This window comes from Ambystoma mexicanum, chromosome 6p (genome assembly GCF_040938575.1).
Source record: "Ambystoma mexicanum isolate Mex_15411 chromosome 6p, UKY_AmexF1_1, whole genome shotgun sequence".
In the NCBI taxonomy this organism is placed as follows: Eukaryota; Metazoa; Chordata; class Amphibia; order Caudata; family Ambystomatidae; genus Ambystoma; species Ambystoma mexicanum.
The window spans coordinates 357,982,566-358,002,772 of record NC_090935.1 but is presented as its reverse complement, the minus strand read 5'-3'; the positions used below and the strand labels follow the sequence as shown (position 1 = coordinate 358,002,772).

General features: G+C 45.3%; 1 protein-coding gene across 1 annotated transcript in view; it reads left to right on the top strand.

Annotated features, from left to right (window-relative positions):
• LMBRD2 (LMBR1 domain containing 2) overlaps positions 1-20,207 on the top strand; it is a 1,998,085-nt gene that overhangs the window by 1,584,247 nt on the left and 393,631 nt on the right. The window contains exon 13 of the mRNA XM_069627129.1: positions 13,259-13,356. Within this exon, the coding sequence (XP_069483230.1) occupies positions 13,259-13,356 (98 nt within the window). The remainder of the gene's footprint in view (positions 1-13,258; positions 13,357-20,207) is intronic.

Genomic DNA, 20,207 nt, shown 5'->3' with positions numbered 1-20,207 from the left:
TTGTTGAAGCAGGCCTTCGTCAGGACAGAAAGTTTTTGTACGAGTATTCATCTTCTAACCCCATATTTCGTAATCTGATTAGGTGAACCAAACAGGGACAGGTAACCAAATGGAATGCATAAAGAAGTACGCATGTTGAGAAAATGCCTTAATAAAGACAAATAAATCCACCTCTGTATGTGCTGATGGAGCCCGGGAGCTTCTCATCTGTCAATCCAGAATTGGATAACTTCAGGAGTCTGCTGCAGCAGAATTTGATCTGCAATGTTAGCTAGACGTGCTGGGACAAGGATCTATCCTGCTGTTGCTTCAAGCCCGCGGCATCCGTATTTTTGCCGCATGATTCCGGCATTCCCGGCTGTGTGCGAGTTCTGAGCCGGGAACGGCGTAATCACGCGGCGAAAAATACGGATGCCGCGGCCTTGAAGGAACAGCAGCTGATAGTGTTTTTTTTGTAAACTCTCTTTATTGACATTTTAACAAAACAGTTCTCACAACCTTCCCCCCTTAGCTCCCCAGCAATCTCCCCATATCCATTAACTTGAATCAAACTATTCAACTATTAGCCCATCCCTCCCATCCCTCTTGTTGACCTCCCCTCCCCCAATACCCCCCTGAGTCCTTCACCTCCCCATAATGACCACACACAGTCTTCTGTAATTGCTGTTCACTGAGATTTGAGTAAACCCACCTCCCGCTCATATCCCCCTATTCTCCTCTTCCACAACTCCCTCCTACTCTCCCCTAATACCTGCAAGTTCACGGCGGACGTCATTGTCCCTTGACAGATCTTTTAGCAGTTGAGTCCATTGAACTGTGACCACCTCCCCCTCAACCTCTGCTTCTACCTTCTGCAACACTGTTAATTCCGCTAAGCCCCATCTCTGTACATCCTTCTGCCATAGGTTGATGACCGGGCCCTGCGGCAATTTCCATGCTATCGGCATACGTCGCTTTGCCAGTATAAGCAGGAACCGGCTCATTCTATTTCGCACCTTATTCCGTTTTCCCCCGGATAACTTCCCCCACAAACAAACCTCTCGGCTTCTTTCCCAACTGGTCCCCAGCACCGCATTCACCTCGCTTACAATGTCATTCCAATATTCCACTATTACCCCGCATTCCCATACCATATGCCAGAACCCCACCCGTTCCGCACCATATCTAGGACATTCGTCTGACCGTTCTGCATTCATGGATCGGAGTGCTTTTGGGGTCATATATATCCTATGCAAAATATTAAACTGAACTAATTGGAAGCGGTCATTCTTCAAACTTTTCCGGGCCAGGTCCCAGACCTGCTCCCATTCTGCATCTGATATAGAGCAACCCATATATGCCTCCCATTTTCCTTTGGCCTTCAATTCCCGCTCTGCCGCCCCTTCCCTGAGCGCCTTATAAATATGTGAAATACGTGCCCCACCCCCCTTCCGACTAAGTAGCACTCGGAGAACCGGACATGGTTCCGGCTCCTCCGGAATCCCCTCCCACAACTCCGCCATCCTACGGACCACCGCCCCATACGCCAAAAACAACCCCCTCAGCAAGTCAAACTTCTCACACCACTCCTCACAAGTGAGAAGCTGCCCACCTTCAAAAAGATGCCCCACCTTCTCACATCCTTTCTCCTTCAGCCTTCGAATACAGCAGCTGATAGTTAACCCCTCTAAATCTAAAATAATTAGATTCTCAAACAGCAATAAGAAATGTATTCTCAAGTGGGCTATTGGTAAATCCATAATTCTGTGTGTAGACTCTCTGGTGTATTTGGGTTTCCCGGTTTTCGCAGGCACCTCTCTCAAGAACAGTGTCATCTGGTTGAATTAAGTTGCAGAGAAATTGGTATTCCAGATAAAACCGATTGACACAAAGTTTGGAAGGTTTTCCCTTAAACCAGTGATAAAATACTATGACGCTGTGGTGAATCCAAAGCTGCTTTATGGTATTGAGACTCATCCATTTCCTATATTGGAACACCTGTCCTTGATTGAGGGGAAAATCTGGAAGAGAATATTAAGTATACCTATGAGTTTTCCTGTAGCCGTGTTACACCGCGACTTGTGCTTTCTCTTACTTAAATCACATGCTGAGTGGAGAATCTTATCCCTCTTACGGAATGTTTTAATCCCGGTTGAGGACTCGCTATATGTTGATTTTAGAGTATTTTATGTGACCCAATGTTGCCCCAGAATGAGAGCCCTTAAACGGCGAAGCACTTTGGTATTCTAAAAGATTGACTGCTCTATAGAGGACTAGAATACCAAAGTGCTTCCTCTATAGAGGACTTGCTAGAGTACCCAAGCCTGGACAAATCATACCGCCACGATTGGACGGAGACTTTGGACCAATTTCACTCTTATCCATCTTTAGCTTACTTGAGGGATGATTACAAAATGAGGGGTGTTTTGGCCCCGTTTCTTAGCATTTATTCCGACAAACTGATATGTGCCTCCTTTATATGCTTTCGCTGGAACTTGCTTAAAACAAAATAAATCATGGTAAAATGCAAGAAGAACCCTGCAAATTGCGGAGGGTGCAGGTTTTGCAAGACAGCAGGTATGGAATAAACTATTAAACATCTAGTAATGATTTGCACTGGGTTAAATCCACTATGTAATCTGTACTTGGGTAAATTGGTTCAACTGACCTCGAAGGTTGATTTAAATGCATCCTGGAATATATGCTTAGCAGGTCGAACTATGTATTTTGTAATTGGTATCACTTCTTTTATTAGTGCGCTCAATTTAGAGGATTTTTAGCATGTTTGTTAACTTCGACATATTTTAGTAGTATTGCAGGAATGAGGATTGTAAATGAATTATTGTACTGTTGATTTTATAAGTTGTTCTAATGCATTGTATGCTTATTGTATCTGTGGTTTTTTTAAATTAAAGGTTGATTTCTTTCAACCATATAATAATAATAAATAAATATATGTATGTATATATATATATATATATCATGGTATCCAACATCACCCTGTTTTCGGTTTGAAAAGTAAGTTTGGTTGTTGCTATGAAATGTTTATAGTGGAAGTAATGTGTTGTGTGGATATTTGTGTTTAACAACAATGTTAAACTGTTTTTATTTATGTTTTAATGTGCATGACATTTGTGCTGCTTTTGTTAGTATGTTTTTACTGAATTTAGCTTTATTTTATTTATGTTCATTGTTTACTAAATTATATATTTGCAATGATGTCCATGTATTTTGGAAATTGATATTTTAATGTCATGTATGTTATTGGCATGCGTATGTATATTTAGTCATTTTAAACTAATAGCTTTTATTATCTTAAACATGTGCTATGTATGTTATTTTTTACTTGCATTTTTTGGAGAGATTTCTACTTGTGTATATATATATATAATGTCAGTGTATTATACAGTAATGTTGTATTTTTAAACACGTATACTTGATACAGTTATAGGTGTATATTTAATATACATTTTAACATTGTTTTATTGTATACAATAACTGGTTTGAATGTGTCTGATTATTGCTTGATAATATTGTGTGCTTATACGTTTATGGGTGAGTTAAGGTTCCATGGCATTTGATTTTCAGTAGAATATATTTTTGAATGTATTGATAGTTTATTACCTTAACTGTTTTGTAAGAAAATGTATTTTCAAAAAATTCCAACTTTATTACAATTTTGTGATTGTTTTAGATTTTTAATGTACATACTCCCCATATCGTTACATTTTGTATAAATGCTGCATATTCTGAGTGTTTGTAATGTACATACTCTACATGTTCATATTGCATAGATGCTGTACATTTATTTTGAGCGCACATAATGTTCATACCCCACACGAATATGAGTTGTAATTTCATCCCGAGCATGTGTAATCTGCATTCTGTACATGTCTGTGTACTTTAGTATTGAAGCAGTAAATTAATTCTGAGCATGTGTAACTTACAAACTCTACATTTACATGTATATTTTAAATACAATTTATATATTTATTTTGAGCGTGCGTAATGTACATACTCTACAGTCTGTGCACATTTTAAAGCATCATTTGTACATTCATTCTAAACGTGAGAAATGTACATACTCCACAGGTCTGTGTTCATTTTGTATACAAGTAGATTAATTCTGACCGTGCATAATTTACATACTCTACATGTCTGTATACATTTTAGATCAAATGTATATGTTCATTTTAACTTTGATGTGCATTTTTTAAACATACAAGGGGCATACATAACTTTTACAGTTCGCACTTGAATTAATGTACAAAGAGGTGTATGAGTTTTGCAGTTTGTACATTACGCAATTTATATCTGAAAACTGACATCAAAGTCAGCCCTTACTTTCATGTGAGTTTTTAGAAGATGTCAATTGTGTAATGTGCAAACTGTAAAACTCCTATGCCTCTTTGTACAGTTCTTGCACATTGGCAGTTTTCAGATGTAATAAAGTCAACCCTGACTTGTAATACCATGTATCGTAGGAGCCCATGGTAAGAGAGTGTTGTAGGAACACATGTCATAGCATATGCCGTAGGAGCTTGTGTACTAAGAGATTGTGGAAAAAGTGTGAGACGAAGGAGGTTGTGTCGTAGGAGTGTGTGTTATAGGAACGCTTGATGTAGGACCAACTGTCATAGGAGAGCATGTTAGTGTGTGGTAAGAGGGTGTGTGCAGGAACAAGTTTGGATATACGGTCTAAGCACATTTCATATGAAAGATGTACATTCATTGTGGACATGCACCAAATATATTTAGAGAATGTCTCCACAGAGGACTTGTCATAGGATTGTGTATCACAGGAGCCCAAGTGGGAGTGTGTTTTGCAACCATGTGCTGTAGGACCATGTGTCCTAGGAGCACATGTCATAGAAGTGTGTGGTAAGAGGGTGTTGTCGGACCATTGTATCATATGTAGTACCTACGTTGGTCGTAGGAGCTTGTGTACTAAGAGCTTGTTGTAATAGTGTGTGCCGTAGGAGTGTATGGTAAGAGGGCGTGTTGTAAGAGCGCATGTCACAGGGGCATTTGTAGTCGGTGCACATGTCGTAGCAGCACGTTGCAGGGGCAGATCTCGTAAAAGTAGGTGTCTCTCTTAGGAGAGTGTGTTGTAAGTGCGCGTGCCAGTCGAACAGTGTGTGTTTTCCCCTATGGGAATACCCCATGTTAAACGTTGTTCAAAACCCGATCAAATTAAACATTTTTTTACAACTATGAAGCATCTAATGTATAATTCTTAAATGTTGCATGCACAGGCCGCTGCCTTGAAATATTACTGACAATTATTTTCAGATTTGTTCATGCAAGGGTTCGAAAGCTATTCAGAAAAGTTATGTTCTGAAACTCAATAGACTTCTTAATCTTGCCTTGCGCAAAGGCATGAAATATATATATTTCTGAGGCTTGTGGAATCTGCTTAGATCACATGCTGTGCATAGGCCAACATCTAGTGGAAGCTGCAGAGTATTACAGTTTGTTTTTCGAAACTTGAAAATGGGCGTCGACACAGGGCGTGCCAGTTTTACTATCCCTAGTGTGACGTCCACTGTACCCAAGATCCCTCACGCGTCTAGGATCCTCAGATTGTTTTTTTCCACCATACTGGTCGGAAGCATTTTGCGGAGTCCCCTGGCCTTAGCCATACTTTTGCCAAAGGACAGGGACTCTACCCCCGAACCTCGACGCCAGGCGTCGAAAACCACCGGAGCCACAAAGGGACAGGGAAAACACTTTTCCACTCACAGGGTGGGGGGAAAACAGCAGAAGAAGCAGCATCTGCACTCTTCCACACCTGTAAAACACTCCACTCCTCCTAAACAGGCAGACAAGACCAGGTCTGCTGATATTTCAAAAACCAGCAAATCTACTCAAGATAAATCTCCAAAACTTTCTGAGAGAGTCATTCCCAGTTCCAAAAAATGGTCCAGTGATGACATAGATAGGGTCATGTCAAGGATGTCTTCTGTCGCAGACTTCTACGATAAAAATCCAGACCATTTCCTTTCATATGATCCACAAGGGGCTACACCCTCAGGCTCTAATGATCCTATCCCCAGAGTAAGAAGCCCCGGTTTTAGACACCGATGAGGTCTACAGACCCCTTCGAGGTACAACCATACTCACGGCCATACTCACTGTATCAAGGAGAGACTTCCTTTGGTGAGGACCAAGATTTTGGCATGGTAGAAGAGCAAACCGGGACGGGCTACTATGGGGATGATGAGGATCAAGAAGAGGAAGAGGAAGACCCTGAAACCTACAGAGTAGATTCCCCGGTAGAGAAGGAAGCCCCGGTTACCGACTCCCCTGTCGATAACCAACCCCTCCTGAACAAGGTTCTCGCACGTGCAGCAGAACATTTCCATATTGACACCCTCGGTGTCCAGGAAGAGAGGGACTTCGCCGAGGAGTTAGTGGGAGAAAGGAGGCCTGTTGCCCAGACCATCCCTATCCTTAAGTCTATTCAGCGAAGAATAGACCCGTCCCTGGTGAACCCGAACCTCACCAGAGCAGTCAATCCCACAGTTGGAAAAACCTTTTAGGGCAGCCCAGTCTGACCTTCTCTATATAAGAGGACATCTGAAGCCAGACTCCCTAGTTGTCACTAACACTCGTAAGAGGGCTGGAACACCCTTGTCATCGCCCGAAGCTCCTCCAGACAAGGAGAGCAAAAAACTATATGGTTTCGGCAGGAAAGTAGCCTCAACGTTTGCCTATCGGGCAAGGATTGCAAACTCCACCACCCTGTTGGCCAGCTACAACTGCCATCAGTGGGAAGAAGTCGCGGCACTCATAGCCTCTGCACCAGAACCCTTAAAGGGCCAGTTAGCGCGAATTTCCGCAGAGGGTAGAGTCGTGTCTGGTTGCATTTTAAAAGCAACTTTTGACGCCGCGGACAACACAGGCAGATTGATAGCAGAAGGTACTGTTATCAAGAGACATGCGTGGTTACGGCAGTCTGGTTTTAAGGCAGAAACCCAGGCATCATTATTGAACAAACCGTTGTAAGCCGATCTGTTGTTTGGTAAGGCGGTCGAGGACGCGCTGAAGAATGCCAAGGACGAATACGAGACACTCAAGTCCCTTGGCCAGTTAACCAATAAACCCCCTAACCAGAGATGGAATAGTAATTTTCGTCGCCCACGCGGCCAAAATTCCCAGAGAGGATCTAACTATTCCCAGGGGCAGGGTACACAGTGGAACAACAACAGCCAACAGTCTACCCAGGGTCACGGCAGGGGTAATAGGAGAGGACGTGGTAAAGGCTGAGGCAGCCCCAGTAAAGGAGGCAGCACGCCTCCACCAAAGCAGTGACGCTCAGTTCAGGGTCCCTTCTCACGCAACCCCAGTAGGGGGGACGCATTTCCAACTTCACCCCGGCTTGGGAAGGGATCACATCAGACAGATGGGTGCTGTCAACAGTATCCACAGGGTACTGTATAGAACTACTGCAGCGTCCCCGGAACCATCCTCCACGACAAGAGTACACTCTTTAGAACATCAGAAGATTCTCTTCGAGGAGATTGCCATTCTGCTAGCAAAGGACGCGATAGAACTCGTCCCGGGACACCAGATAAACAAGGGTATTTATTCAACTTACTTCCTTGTGCCAAAAAAAAGATTTGACAATGCGCCCAGTATTTGACTTGCGGCCTGCCAACAAGTATGTCAAGCCCCAAAAGTTTCGTATGACTACGCTACAAGAGGTAATCCCCCTCCTAAAAAAGGGGGATTAAATGGCAACCTTGCATATGAAAGATGCCTATTTTCATATTTCCATGTTCCCAGCGCACAGAAGGTACTTGCGCTTCAATGTGGACAGTCGGCACTACCAATTCAAGGTACTGCCCTTCGGGATAGCTTCGGCACCAAGAGTATTCAACAAGGTACTGGCGGTGGCAGCTGCACACCTACGCAGGGAGGCAATCCCGGTGTACCCTTATCTGGACGACTGGCTCATAACGGGGGAAACCCCAGTAATTTGCAGGACAAACATTCAAAGGACTATCGACCTCCTCCACGAATTAGGCTTCTCAATCAACGAGAAAAAGTCAAGCCTGGTGCCAAGCACCTCCAAACAGTTCCTCGGAGCAATCCTAGATACTCAAGAGGGGTTGATCTTTCCTTCAGAGGAAAGAATTCGGAATATACTACTGCAAATTCCGCAATATCAGTCCGGTCACCAAATAACGGTACGCAAAGCAATGCGTTTGCTGGGCATGATGGTGTCCTGTATTTACCTGGTCCCCCACGCGCGCCTGGGCATGCGTCCCATGCAGGAATGGTTGGCGAAACAGTGGTCTCAGGCAAGTGGTCAGTGGGACGATCTAGTGGTTGTTTCGCCAACACTAGTACAAAGCCTTCACTGGTGGACAAGAGAGAATCTTGCACAGGGAAAACCCTTTTACGATCCCGAAGTACAGGCAGTGGTCACTACCGATGCATGTCTGACGGGGTGGGGAGCGCACCATCTCCACCACACAGCTCAGGGTCTCTGGTCTCCCTCAGTGGCCAAGAACCACATCAATCTGCTAGAGCTTCTGGCAGTATTCAGAGGGCTTCAAGCGTTCGAGCCCCACCTACTAAACCTGTCAGTGCAAATCCGGACGGACAGCACAACAGCCATGTTCTACCTGAACAAGCAAGGAGGGACTCGTTCACCAAATCTGTCCAAGCTTGCCCAGAAAATCTGGAACATCTTCCTGTCATCACAACATGTTCCAGGGGAGCTCAATTCCCTAGCGGATGCTCTGAGCAGAGACTCCCTCCCAGAGGAACACGAATGGGTTAGTGTTAGTGTTAGCAGTGCACGGTGGCGCGAGTTATGGTTCCTTATCTTACCATAACTGCCGAATTTCAGGGCTTTTTCGGTTTTACTTTGAACAATAATGTCCCTTTAACAAAGTTTTTTTACTGAATTTCATATGTTTTTAGTAGCACAACTTAACTATAATATCCCTGATGACTTTATATACATGTAACATAGAACATACTGAACACCTAGCTAGTGATTTCGATGTCCGCGGACTACCGCCATGTCCGCGGACATATCGAAAATCTGAGCATGGTGAATGTAAATTTAAATAGTTTGCCCCATTTCCACTTTGAGGTTGGCTCTGAAAAGAGCCGTTTTTTGGGGGTTTTTTGCAGATGTTTGACACACCTATTATTTTGTATTTTGTATTTTTCTTACTTTACTCCTAAAATGTTCACATAACCTTCTCCAAAGCAACCCTTACATTCCAAAACAGAATGGCATTTCCTATAAAAGATAAGGAAATGCCATCTTCTTTAAAATAAACAGCATTACTGGAATCAATATTCTCATTATTACAGAAGAACATACCAGCTCTAAGCATGAAGGCACACATGCATCGGTTGATTACACACCTAGCATTGTTTTGGTGAGGACAAAAAACTGAACTATTGTCCCATATTGCCCTAGGTACTAATCCAGAAAAAAATACTTTGGCATTTGGAAAGATCTTCATTACTGCTTAAACCAAGTGTTCCAAATCTGCCAACAAAGTAGGGGCACTGACATAGCCCAAATGGAAAGCACCATAGTGCAAAACTACCACATGGGGACTGTTGATCCTGGCCATATCTTCACAAACTTGTACAATTCCCTGTACATTGCAATCAGGCACAGTACTCCACACCACCTCCACTCCTTTAACATCAAAATTCTTTGCAACATGCCTGCATTGAGCATACTGTTGTAAACCATGCACAAACATATCTCCGAGCACCAACACCCTGACTTTCTCCACTTCTGCCATCTTCACTACACACAGTCTCTTTGAACACAAATCCACAACCTCAACATCTGATTGGCTGATCCCTACAGTCTTCTTTCCATGCTGGATTTGCTGGAAAACCCCGGATGTAGCACGCCCTGTCCGCAGACTGCATAACTCTTAGACAGCCCTTCTACCATTTCCACTTCATTCTCTGTGCCATTCCCTCATTGGATACAGCTAAGCAGGCACACAATACGGAGAACGTCCTCAGAACACCCCCATTTTGTTTATTTTTGAACATTTCAGGACACCGCGAGTGTTCTTAGAACACATTCAACTTGCCAGCGAAAAATTCGGACAACATCCTCAGAACACCCCCATTTTCTTTATGTACGAACATTTCAGGACACCGCAAGTGTTCTTAGAACACATTCAACTTGCCAGCGAAAAATACGGACAACGTCCTCAGAACACCCACATTTTCTTTATGTACAAACATTTCAGGACACCGCAAGTGTTCTTAGAACACTTTCAGCTTGACAACGAACAATACAGACAACGTCTTCAGGAAGCCCCCTGCGAACATTCCAGGACCCCACGAGTCTTCTTAGAACACTTTCAACTTGACACAGAACAGCCGTGTTGTCTGCAGAAAAATCGAACACAACAAAAGTGTCTAGCACATAAAAAAGACAGAACATTGAACCTATCTCATACTTCCCCACCCTCCCCAAACACTCTTACACACCAACACACTCCACTAAATACAATTTTTTAATCCAAGTTTCACCACGCTGTCCGTGGTCGTCCGCGAATGCAAGATGGCAGGCGCCACAGAAAACCTGACGCGCTTCACGCACCACGCCGTCCAATCAGCGAACACGTTGCATGTCCGCGGACATCACGCAAGCCGCTCGGCCAATCAGGGCACTGTCCGCGGAGCGAACCGGGAAGTCCGTCCGCGGAGCGAACAGAGATATCACTAATTTTTTTGCCTTACATTTTGGTCATTTTAAAAAAAACTACTGGACGCATTTTTACACCAAATTTGCAAAAGCACGCTTTCGGGACCAAGCCCCCGCTCCTGCCGCAAATTTGGTGTAAATCCGTCCAGCGGTTTGGGCTGTAGGCAAGCGCAAAGTTTTTTCCCATTATGTCTATGGGAAAAAACTAATGTTTTGGGACCCCCCCTATAACTTTGCCCCCCCCGGACCAAACCTCTCCAAACTTTGCAAGGACATTCAGAATGGGCCATATACTTTTTTTGCAAAGTTTGGTGAGGATTCGTCCAGAGGGAGCGAAGTTATAAGCCACCCAAAAAACGCTCTTCCTATGGAAACACCAACTTAACCATAACTACATGGACGCTACTGCGTCCATGTAATATATATATATATATATATATATATATATATCTATATATATATATATATATATATATATCGTTGTCACGTCACTTTTGGCTGAGGGACAATCCCCCACTCACCATCTTCAGTTGAGGGGACACAATTCAAAACCTGCCAATCACTAAAATTAATCAATTATGTTTACAACTCAACCATCCATCAGCCTCTCAATACACTGTTCATGACATCACCCATGAGACTATGTTCATGCACAATGGTTTCTCTTCAAAGTACATACCCTGCACATAATACCCTACCCACAGGGCATTTCTTACGCCAATACCCCGAGTTCATTTTGTCTGCCACCTGTAGGCAAATCTGTGGGTACCACACACTGAGCATTGGATAACTACATTCCTTGTGTATACAACCCTGCTCACTGTACCCAATGTACATTGCCTTAGCTTTGAGTGTGATGGCTAGGGCATGTCACGGGATACTTTGCCCCAGTCAATGTACTGCTTCCCGGAGCAAAGGCTTCCATCACACTCTGTGAGGACTGAATCTTAAGCACAGCCTGTCCCCATGTCCGGGCACAGTACCCTTTATTTATAGTACCCTGAGAACATTGGCCTCAACCATGTGTTGGAGGTACTGCATGACCCAAGCATAATGCAATCATGAACGATTCCTCTGTGTATATTGGTCCAATCACCATCACTTTAAATCTGCAGGATATTGTAGGTAATGCAATGTGTCTTGTCATGTGACATCATGAAAAGTGCATGTCCGATAAGTTAAAGTTGCCTTAGTAACTATAAATGGTACATTTTAGGTGTTTTAGTTTATTTATGGTTTTGTGTCATAACCACCACAACATGCTTGCAATTAATGTTATTTCCAAGAATATGCACATATTGATGAAGGCTATTATATAAGCATAAAATAGTGAACAATAACTTTCTGAAAGTCTTCTATCGGTAACAGCCACAGGGCCCTGCAGGCCCATGTCTTGGAGAGTGCCCCAATTTAAGTGAGATCATAACAAACATGGTCTGTAATTGCTACTTTTAAGTGATGTATTCTTAGCCATAAGGTGTGTCGCAGACGTGGGGGTTGTGTATCAGAGTAAGAGACATGACACTGCATGGTCTACCTTATTTTCTAGATGTATCCAGTTAGGGTTGTGTGGTGTAACTGGAACAAAAAGATACTTCTGACAATTCCAGTAAGAAAACAGCGTTGCATGTGTAGAGCTTGTGGTGTGTGGCAATCCATGTGCACATCAGCGAGGAAAGCTACACTTTTTCCTATCCCCAAGGGTATTCACAGAAATGTGGGGATTTTATATATGAATTCTTGTCAAGCATACGGGGCAAAGGACTATTACTCCCTGTATCTAAGGTTAGTTGGGAGGCCGGTACTATTTCTGCCCTCCATGAGAATGGGGGATGGTGAGCATTCTCAAAGTTGTATATAAGATGGCTCAGCGGGTTAAGCACTAGTTGCTGTGATCTGTTTGATCTGCAGGTCACAGGTTCAAATCCCAGCATGGTCGACTCAGCCTTTCATCCTTCAGAGGTCGATAAAGTGAGCACCAATTTCGATTGGGTAATGATGTGTATGTAAATTTGTGCTATGCATTGCGGTTTGGATCAAAGCGCTATATATAAATATCAAATTATTATACTTATTATTATAAATCAAAGTGGTTGGATGATTAGTGGCAGCACAAGAGGTTAGGAACACATGAATGCCACTATGCAGTTACTTGGGGATCAACCTCATAGATGCAACATAGCAAATGTGAAGCCCATTCTAGTGCACTTCTGTGTCTCTGCCCTGTAGCATTAGCATACTGCCCAGGGAGCTTGTTTCCCTGGATGCAGCCACCTCTTAATGTTTTGTCCCTGAACAGCCACTTGAGACCTGCTGAAGGTCATATGAGCATGTCATTGACTATCTTGGAAACACTATTGTATTGTGTATCATCAGTTTAATAAAAAAAAGTACTGCAAAGAAAAGGTGCATGTTTAAATTCATGTTTTATATATGCTGTACAAATTGTAACCAAACAAAAGCACTTCTGCAGTCTTCTAAGTAATTTATAGATGTATAGCTTTACTAATAAGCTTGATACCCTTGAGGAGAGATGGATTGATAGCTTGCACATTATTTACTTTCTTACAGATTATGGGCTCCATGAAAGTTCTGTCCTTCATTGCAGATGGCTTCTACATCTATTACCCTATGCTGGTCGTGATCCTCTGTATCGCTACTTACTTCAAGTAAGTTAAACAATGTTATGATGTGGACTGTTTTTTATACTGTGCTAAGTCACCACAGTACACTCCTGAGCATGTAGGCTTGTCTAAAAAGTTGACATGTTGTGTCTCCGCCAAAGGTATTCAGTTCTTTATCTGTGGAAGGGAAAACGTGCCCCAGAAGGATAAAACGAGCAAGAGGGGGGCTAGGTGCCACAAAAAAAAACTTTAGGAGGGATGCATTGGGGAAGAATGTTTTGTGATAGGATCGCTGCATGTTGGTCGGGTTAGGTGGACCATAGATCCGTAATACAGAAAAGGGTGTATTAAGTATTCGAGATAAAGTAGACTCGGTTTCAGGGCAGATTTGGAGAGTAGACAATTAGGGCAAGATGTAATGTTTGGATACATGAGGAGCTTAAGAAAAGCGAGGGTGAACCATTTAACTTTGGATAATTCTTTGGTCAATATACATTTACGTTTTACGGCAGGGCTAACTCTGGAGTGTTATTCCTGGAACCCAGTGTGTGGTGGCCAAGATAAGAGTGTTCACAAGTTGAATTTGTTTGGCAAACAATGGAGGGGGAAGGCATTTGAACATTCTGATTGACCAAATCCAGTATTGACAACTCAGCACCTTTTACTGTGAAATGCTATTTGGTATTTATTCCATGTTCATGTTCTGCTACAATTGATTTAAAATTCCAAAGATTACATAAGGACTGCATCTGATGAAAGGCTGTTGGAATGTGCATTGTAAACATGGAAAGCCAATTCGGATAGCCTGGGTGGACAGCTCAAGTTGGCATGCTTGCCCTAACATCTGGTGTTCTACTAGATGTTAAAATAGATCAGACACTTGCAAGCAGGTATAGGTAGAATAAATGTCAGATTATAGCAAAGCTGGAAGGCATCGTACAAACACTCATGTACATTTATAATACATGTAACTAGCTTTTTTGTTATTATACTCCTATGTCCCATCCCGGGAGGGACGGGAGAGCGAACCTTTTTCACCAGTAAAAATCGTATTCCCCTTTTAAATTTAGAGGTACCCGTGGGCGTGGCCCTTGGAGCATGCACTTCTCTAACTCTGCCCACTGGCGCCACTCCCCAGTCCTCTTTTCGATGTCGACGGGAGTGGACCGCTTTCACCAGTGCTCCTGGGTTTGGCTTCGGCCTTGTAATTCCACGCGCTCTTCCCCGGATACTGTCTTTTGTCTTTTGGTGTTTAATTGGGTACTCGGTCCTCTGGCGCCACGCTCCTCCCCAGCACATGTTGACATCCGCAGGCTTCAGCAGGTGTCCATCCTGCGAGGGACTCTTCCCTGCATCCGACCCCCACGCTCTTTGCCTCTCCTGCCTTTGCCCCGATCACGGTTGGGAGGTCTGTACCGCGTGCAACATGCTTACACCACACGCTCTGAAGAACAGGTTAGCTCGCTGGAGAGAGCTCTTTGAACGATTGCCTCCAGAGGACTTGAAGGACTTTGTCAAACACAAGTCAAGTCCCAAGGTAGGGCCACATTTTCCATCTGTACCCTGCAAGGACGACTCCTTCCCCAGGACTCGTCTGAGTGGGAGGGACCGTCCAGGTTCTGAAACCAGCACCGGTACCGAGGCTTCTTCAGCTACCGGCCGCCAGGCCGAGGGGTCACGAGAAGTCGGTGAGGGACCGCAAGGTTCTTTTATCTGGTCTTTTACCAGGTGTCCACCCGAGGGGCTACACCCTACTACCGGACAAATGTCTGGGTGGGCGTCTGTATGCCGCACTACTGGTGACACAGCCGAGGACACTATGCCGTCCAGGCCCCGTCCTGAGCTGCAGGGTAGGCCTCAAGCTCCACCGCCAATAGTTCAGGAGGCGTCCTGGCCCAGCGCAGCAAGCACCACGACGCAGGCACGTGGTATGCAGCCCGATAAAATGGCCACTGCGCCAGCCAAAATGGCAGTTCGTTCGACACCATCACACATCCTCCGCCCTCATGAATACACTTCACGAGTTGGGATTTACCATCAATCTCAAGAAGTAACAGCTGGAGCCCACTCAGAATGGAATGTTCCTGGACCTCGTCTGGGATACGAGCTCCGAGAGAATTTTTCCCTCGTAGGACAAGGTCACAGCCATCAAGAGGACCACAACTAATTTTCTCAGCAGAGCAGTGACCTCGGCATGGTGGTACCAGCACCTCCTGGGTATCATGGCGGCATGTCTTCTGGCAATACCTTACACAATGCTCAGAATGAGACGATTGCAACTGCACTTCGCAGGCTCATGGAGTCAAGAGCAGTTTTCCCAGGCAGAACTCGTCAGTATTCCTCCCCTTCCCCACCAGGACCTTGTCTGGTCTAGCACAGACTGCAACTTGAGATAGGCAGACCCTTCAGGCAACCAGCACCACAGGTTACCATCACCACCGACTCTTCCTTGGAGGGCTGGGGAGCCACCCTTGACAACCACAGAGTCCATGGAGTCTGGTCTCTTCAGGAACCGGAGGCCCATATCAACTGGCTACAGCTGAAGGCGATCTGGCTGGCTCTGAAAGCCTTCCTGATGATCAGTGGCAAGACGATCCTCATCCAGATGGACAACTCCACCAGCATTTATTACATCAACAAGCAGGGTGGCACCAGATCTCCTCCCCTATGAACCTTGGCAGTCAACATTTGGGAGTGGGTTGTGGGGAACAATATGCACCTGAGGGCTATACACCTCCCGGCCGAGTCCAACGTGGAGGCGGACAGGCTCAGCGGACTGGGTGCGAATGGCAGTTGAATGATCAGGTCCTTCAGGGGATGTTTAACAGATGGGGTCATCCTCGGGTGGATCTCTTTACCACCTGGTCCAACAGGAGATGCTACCAGATTGCTTCCTGTCTGGGGCTCTCTGGGCAACGCGATGCAGATCCAGTGGGACAACATGAGCCTGTATGCGCTCCCTCCCACTCGCCTGGTCCACAGAGTAATCTGCAAGATCAGGGACGCCCGGCATCTCCGCATCATCCCGATAGCTCTGTGGTAGCCCGCGAGGCCATGGTTCTCGGAACTACTCAGCCTTTCTGAACAGGCCCTGATGCACCTGCCACTGGGTCCAGCTCACCTACTCTCACAGCAGGGAGGCACGGTCATCCACTCCGCCACCCAGAGGTTAGCCCTCGCAGGGTGGTTCCTGAACAGGTCACTGTAAAACACCTGCGTCTTTCACAGGCTAGCCTAGACATAATACAGGGTGCTAGAACTACTAGGAGACGTACAAGAGCAAGTGGACTAGTTTTTGTCGCTGGGCAGAATCAAAGGAGGTTGATTCTTTGACTTGCATGTTGGACGACGTGCTATCCTTCTCAGCACACCTCGCACACTCGGGGGTGCAAGTAGACACATGCCGCGCCATCGGAGCCTACAGAACTCGGAGGAGGTCTTTTCATCCTCTAACCCGATAGTTAAGACATTTGGCAGGCCACACCAGGCTCTACCTACCTCAAGAGGCCACAACCGGTGTGGGACCTCAATGTAGTGTTGGGCGCCTTGGCGCATAGACCATTCGAGCCAATGGCGTCCATGGACATTAGGCTGGTCACCATTAAAACAGACCTCTTGGTGGGCCAGGCTTATGGGGGGCAGCACAAACCACTCCCAGCAAACATGCATGCCCACACTACCAGAGCCTAAGCCACGGCTGTGGCTTTTCAGAGGCACGTTCCGTGGCAGGTCATCAGTAAGGCGGCTACATGGGCTACGTCTTTGGCCTTCTGCAAGTACTACTGCTTGGATGCCCGCTCCAGGTCGGACGCAGCATTTGGTCAGGCAGTTTTAAGGAACTTGTTTTCTTAGGAGGATCATCTCTCCACCCTGAGGCTACATTCAGATCTAATCGCCTATACAGTATGGAGGAAAGTGGACGAGACTTAGGGAGTTAATTATAAGTTACTCACTGTAGTGACTAACGTACTCCTAGTCCATAGTCCCCTTTCCTCCATACGTCCCTCCATCAACCCCCTTAATAAAACCGGTGCCATTAGGCAATGGTAATATTGTCGATGCGTCAAAGGTGACTGAGGAATGGTGCTGGTGGGCAGTCAGGTGCACCCGCACGCCTCTAAATTTAACGGGGGAAGATTTTTCCTGGTAAAAAAGGTTTCGTCTCCCGTGGAGGAAAGGGGACTATGGACTAGGAGTAAGTTAGTCACTACGGTGAGTAACTTATTTTTCCATTTTAAATGCATTTCTCGGTCGTCCTGCTCTCCCTCCTTCCCAACTGGATGGGAAAAGCTGGCTCTAAAAGATAGCTGCCCTTTTAAGAATATTGACACTACATTGTGCGCGTGTGTGCCTCTGCACGCCAGTCCCTCCCTTCATACTTATGTAACCAACTGCACACAACCTGTTCCTGTTTTTCCCCCTACTGGGTGGTCAGAATTGCTGTGCCCATGACATCCCATTTTTCCATTCGGATTGGTGTATTCTTTTCTTTTTTTCTCCAACGTGGTCCCTCCCGACGCATGCCGTTTACTACAGGATTCAAGCAATACATCCAATGTATGAAGCAGTTCTCAGAAGCTGATCCTCATCATGCCTGCGTCCGATACCTGTGGATCTATCACCCAGTGAGTTTGTGTCTTGTGGTATTTACCTGAGGTCTCTGCGTAGTCGTCTTTCCACGTCACAGCTTCGACCAGCACAGAAGGCGACTGAAGACTTTGTAAGGACCAGGAAGGAGGCTGACATCGGTAAGTGAGAGACCATACCTGGAGGTGGGGTAGGTGTTTTGGCACCAGCCCTCTGTTCCCATGTGAACCAACACAGTTTTGGGGTCTTCACAGGGTAAAGGGGGAAAGGCTTTGGGCAAAGGGGTAAAGGTTTGCCTTTTAGGGGGCAAACCCAGGCACTTACACCTGGGAGTACCTCTGGGTGGGGAAATCTTTGTACCTCCACCGGTACCAGAAGATTTGTTCACTCCAGACAAAATCACTATGGTACCTGGAAAGAGCTCTTTTGCCTTGGAAATCACCCGTACAGGCAAGAATGGCCATAAAGAGGCAAAAGCCTCCAGGGTTGACTCAGTTCCGACTGGCTCCCATGTCACTGCTTTGGCAGCCAATTTGGCTGCTGGAGTTGAATCTTTGGGTACTTTGGTAACGACGAAAGGTGAGAAAAGTTCTCAGAAGAGGCACACACATTCTTGTCAGTACTGAGCTCGGTACCAGCTTCTCCACGGAAACACTAAAGAAGGAAATCTTCCAAGGACAGATGTGCCATAGTGACATTGGTACCAGAAAGCCAAAATGAGCATATTAGCCTCCATTTTGGAATCTGAGGATTTTGATTTGTCAAAATACTCCACAGTGCCACCTGAAGAATTTGTTGGTACTCCATTGAGACCTAAGCCTGCCAATGTTTTATCCCCAATCTTCTCCTGAGACTGAGGAGGTTTTTAGTGTTGACTAATATACAGGTTTCCAGACCTGTTGTGTTCGACATTTAAAATCCTGCTCAGCAATCATCCAGGATTGACTCTTCTACATCTCCTTTGAAACTAGAAGAAATCCAAGCCAAACCATCCGATATGGCTAAAGAGATACTAATACAGTCCTGGTGACTATATTGTCTGAACCATTTCTGGAAGTCTTAGCCCAACGTATTAAGGATAAAATGCGGTTTCCTCAACCTCCTGAAGGAGCGGTTCCCAAGGAGCCAGCTCCATTTACCAATACCACTTACAATTGAAGGAGAGGGTGCTGTCCCTCGTAGCAGGAAACAAAAAGTGTTGTAGGTTACAGCTTTGTAATCGGATGACGATATATTAATCTGTTTCTCCTACAAACATTTTCCATGACATTGTGCCAAAGGCTATGCTGGCTTTAGAGAGTATGCCAAAAGACAAACCTGAGACTGCAGGGGTTTTGGAAAAACTTCCTTCTCAACAAACCAATTCTCCATTGCCTATGGAACTGTCTGTCATCGAACAGGCATGAACTCATTGGGGTCAACCACATCTGATCCTCATGTATCTAAAGTTTTGGATGCTAAATACAAGAACCATAAAGAGGAACCCTTTGTTTTGATTGGAAATCTACCTGCAGGCTTCTATTGTCTCAGCAGCTTTAGGTACTAAGGGTAAAGGTCCTGCACTTTATCCCACTTTAGTGCTGAATAAAAATTCAAAATCCGAGGAGGCGTGGCCAGCAGTGCCCGACATGTCCACCTAGTCTGGCTGCTCCATCTACCCTAGGGAGCTGAAGCCGAAATGCGGCAGTTGTCAGTCCTGCCCGAGACTGATTGAAGGAGCGAGTGATCGCTTGGGATGACACGCTTGGAGCCCCACTGCAGTCCTCGAAGGGTCCCGAGTTCGAGTGCTCTAAGACAGCAAATTGGGAGGAAGTGGAGCGGCGTGAGGTCCGTGACGCAGCCCCTTGGTCAGTCTCGTGCTGCAGTGATGCCATGAACTGGAGCAGTGAGTCATTGATGGCCCGGTACAGCGCTTTCATTGCCAAGACTGGATTAAGTACTGCCTGTGCCTGCAGCCCGGAGCAGAGAGAAAAAGCAGCGACCAAGAGGCAACACATACAGCACCAAATAGGAAGCTTTTTTACTAACAACTTAAAATTCTCCAGCAATGGGTCCTGGCATGTATTCACATGCTCATGAATATTCCCCGTCGTCAGGCTGGGAATCCTCGGTAAAGAAAAAATAAGTATCAGTTTCGTTTCTGATCTGTCTTAGTAGTAACCAATCACTGATCTCTGGGTCATACTGCCCCCAGCCAATGACTGCCCTCTCCCTAAGCCCCTCCCCTGGCAGCCATCCTCAGATTTTTACCGCACGTTCAAGTGTTGGGAGTCCTCGTGCTTTAGCTCTCGAGCTTTTACTGCATTTTC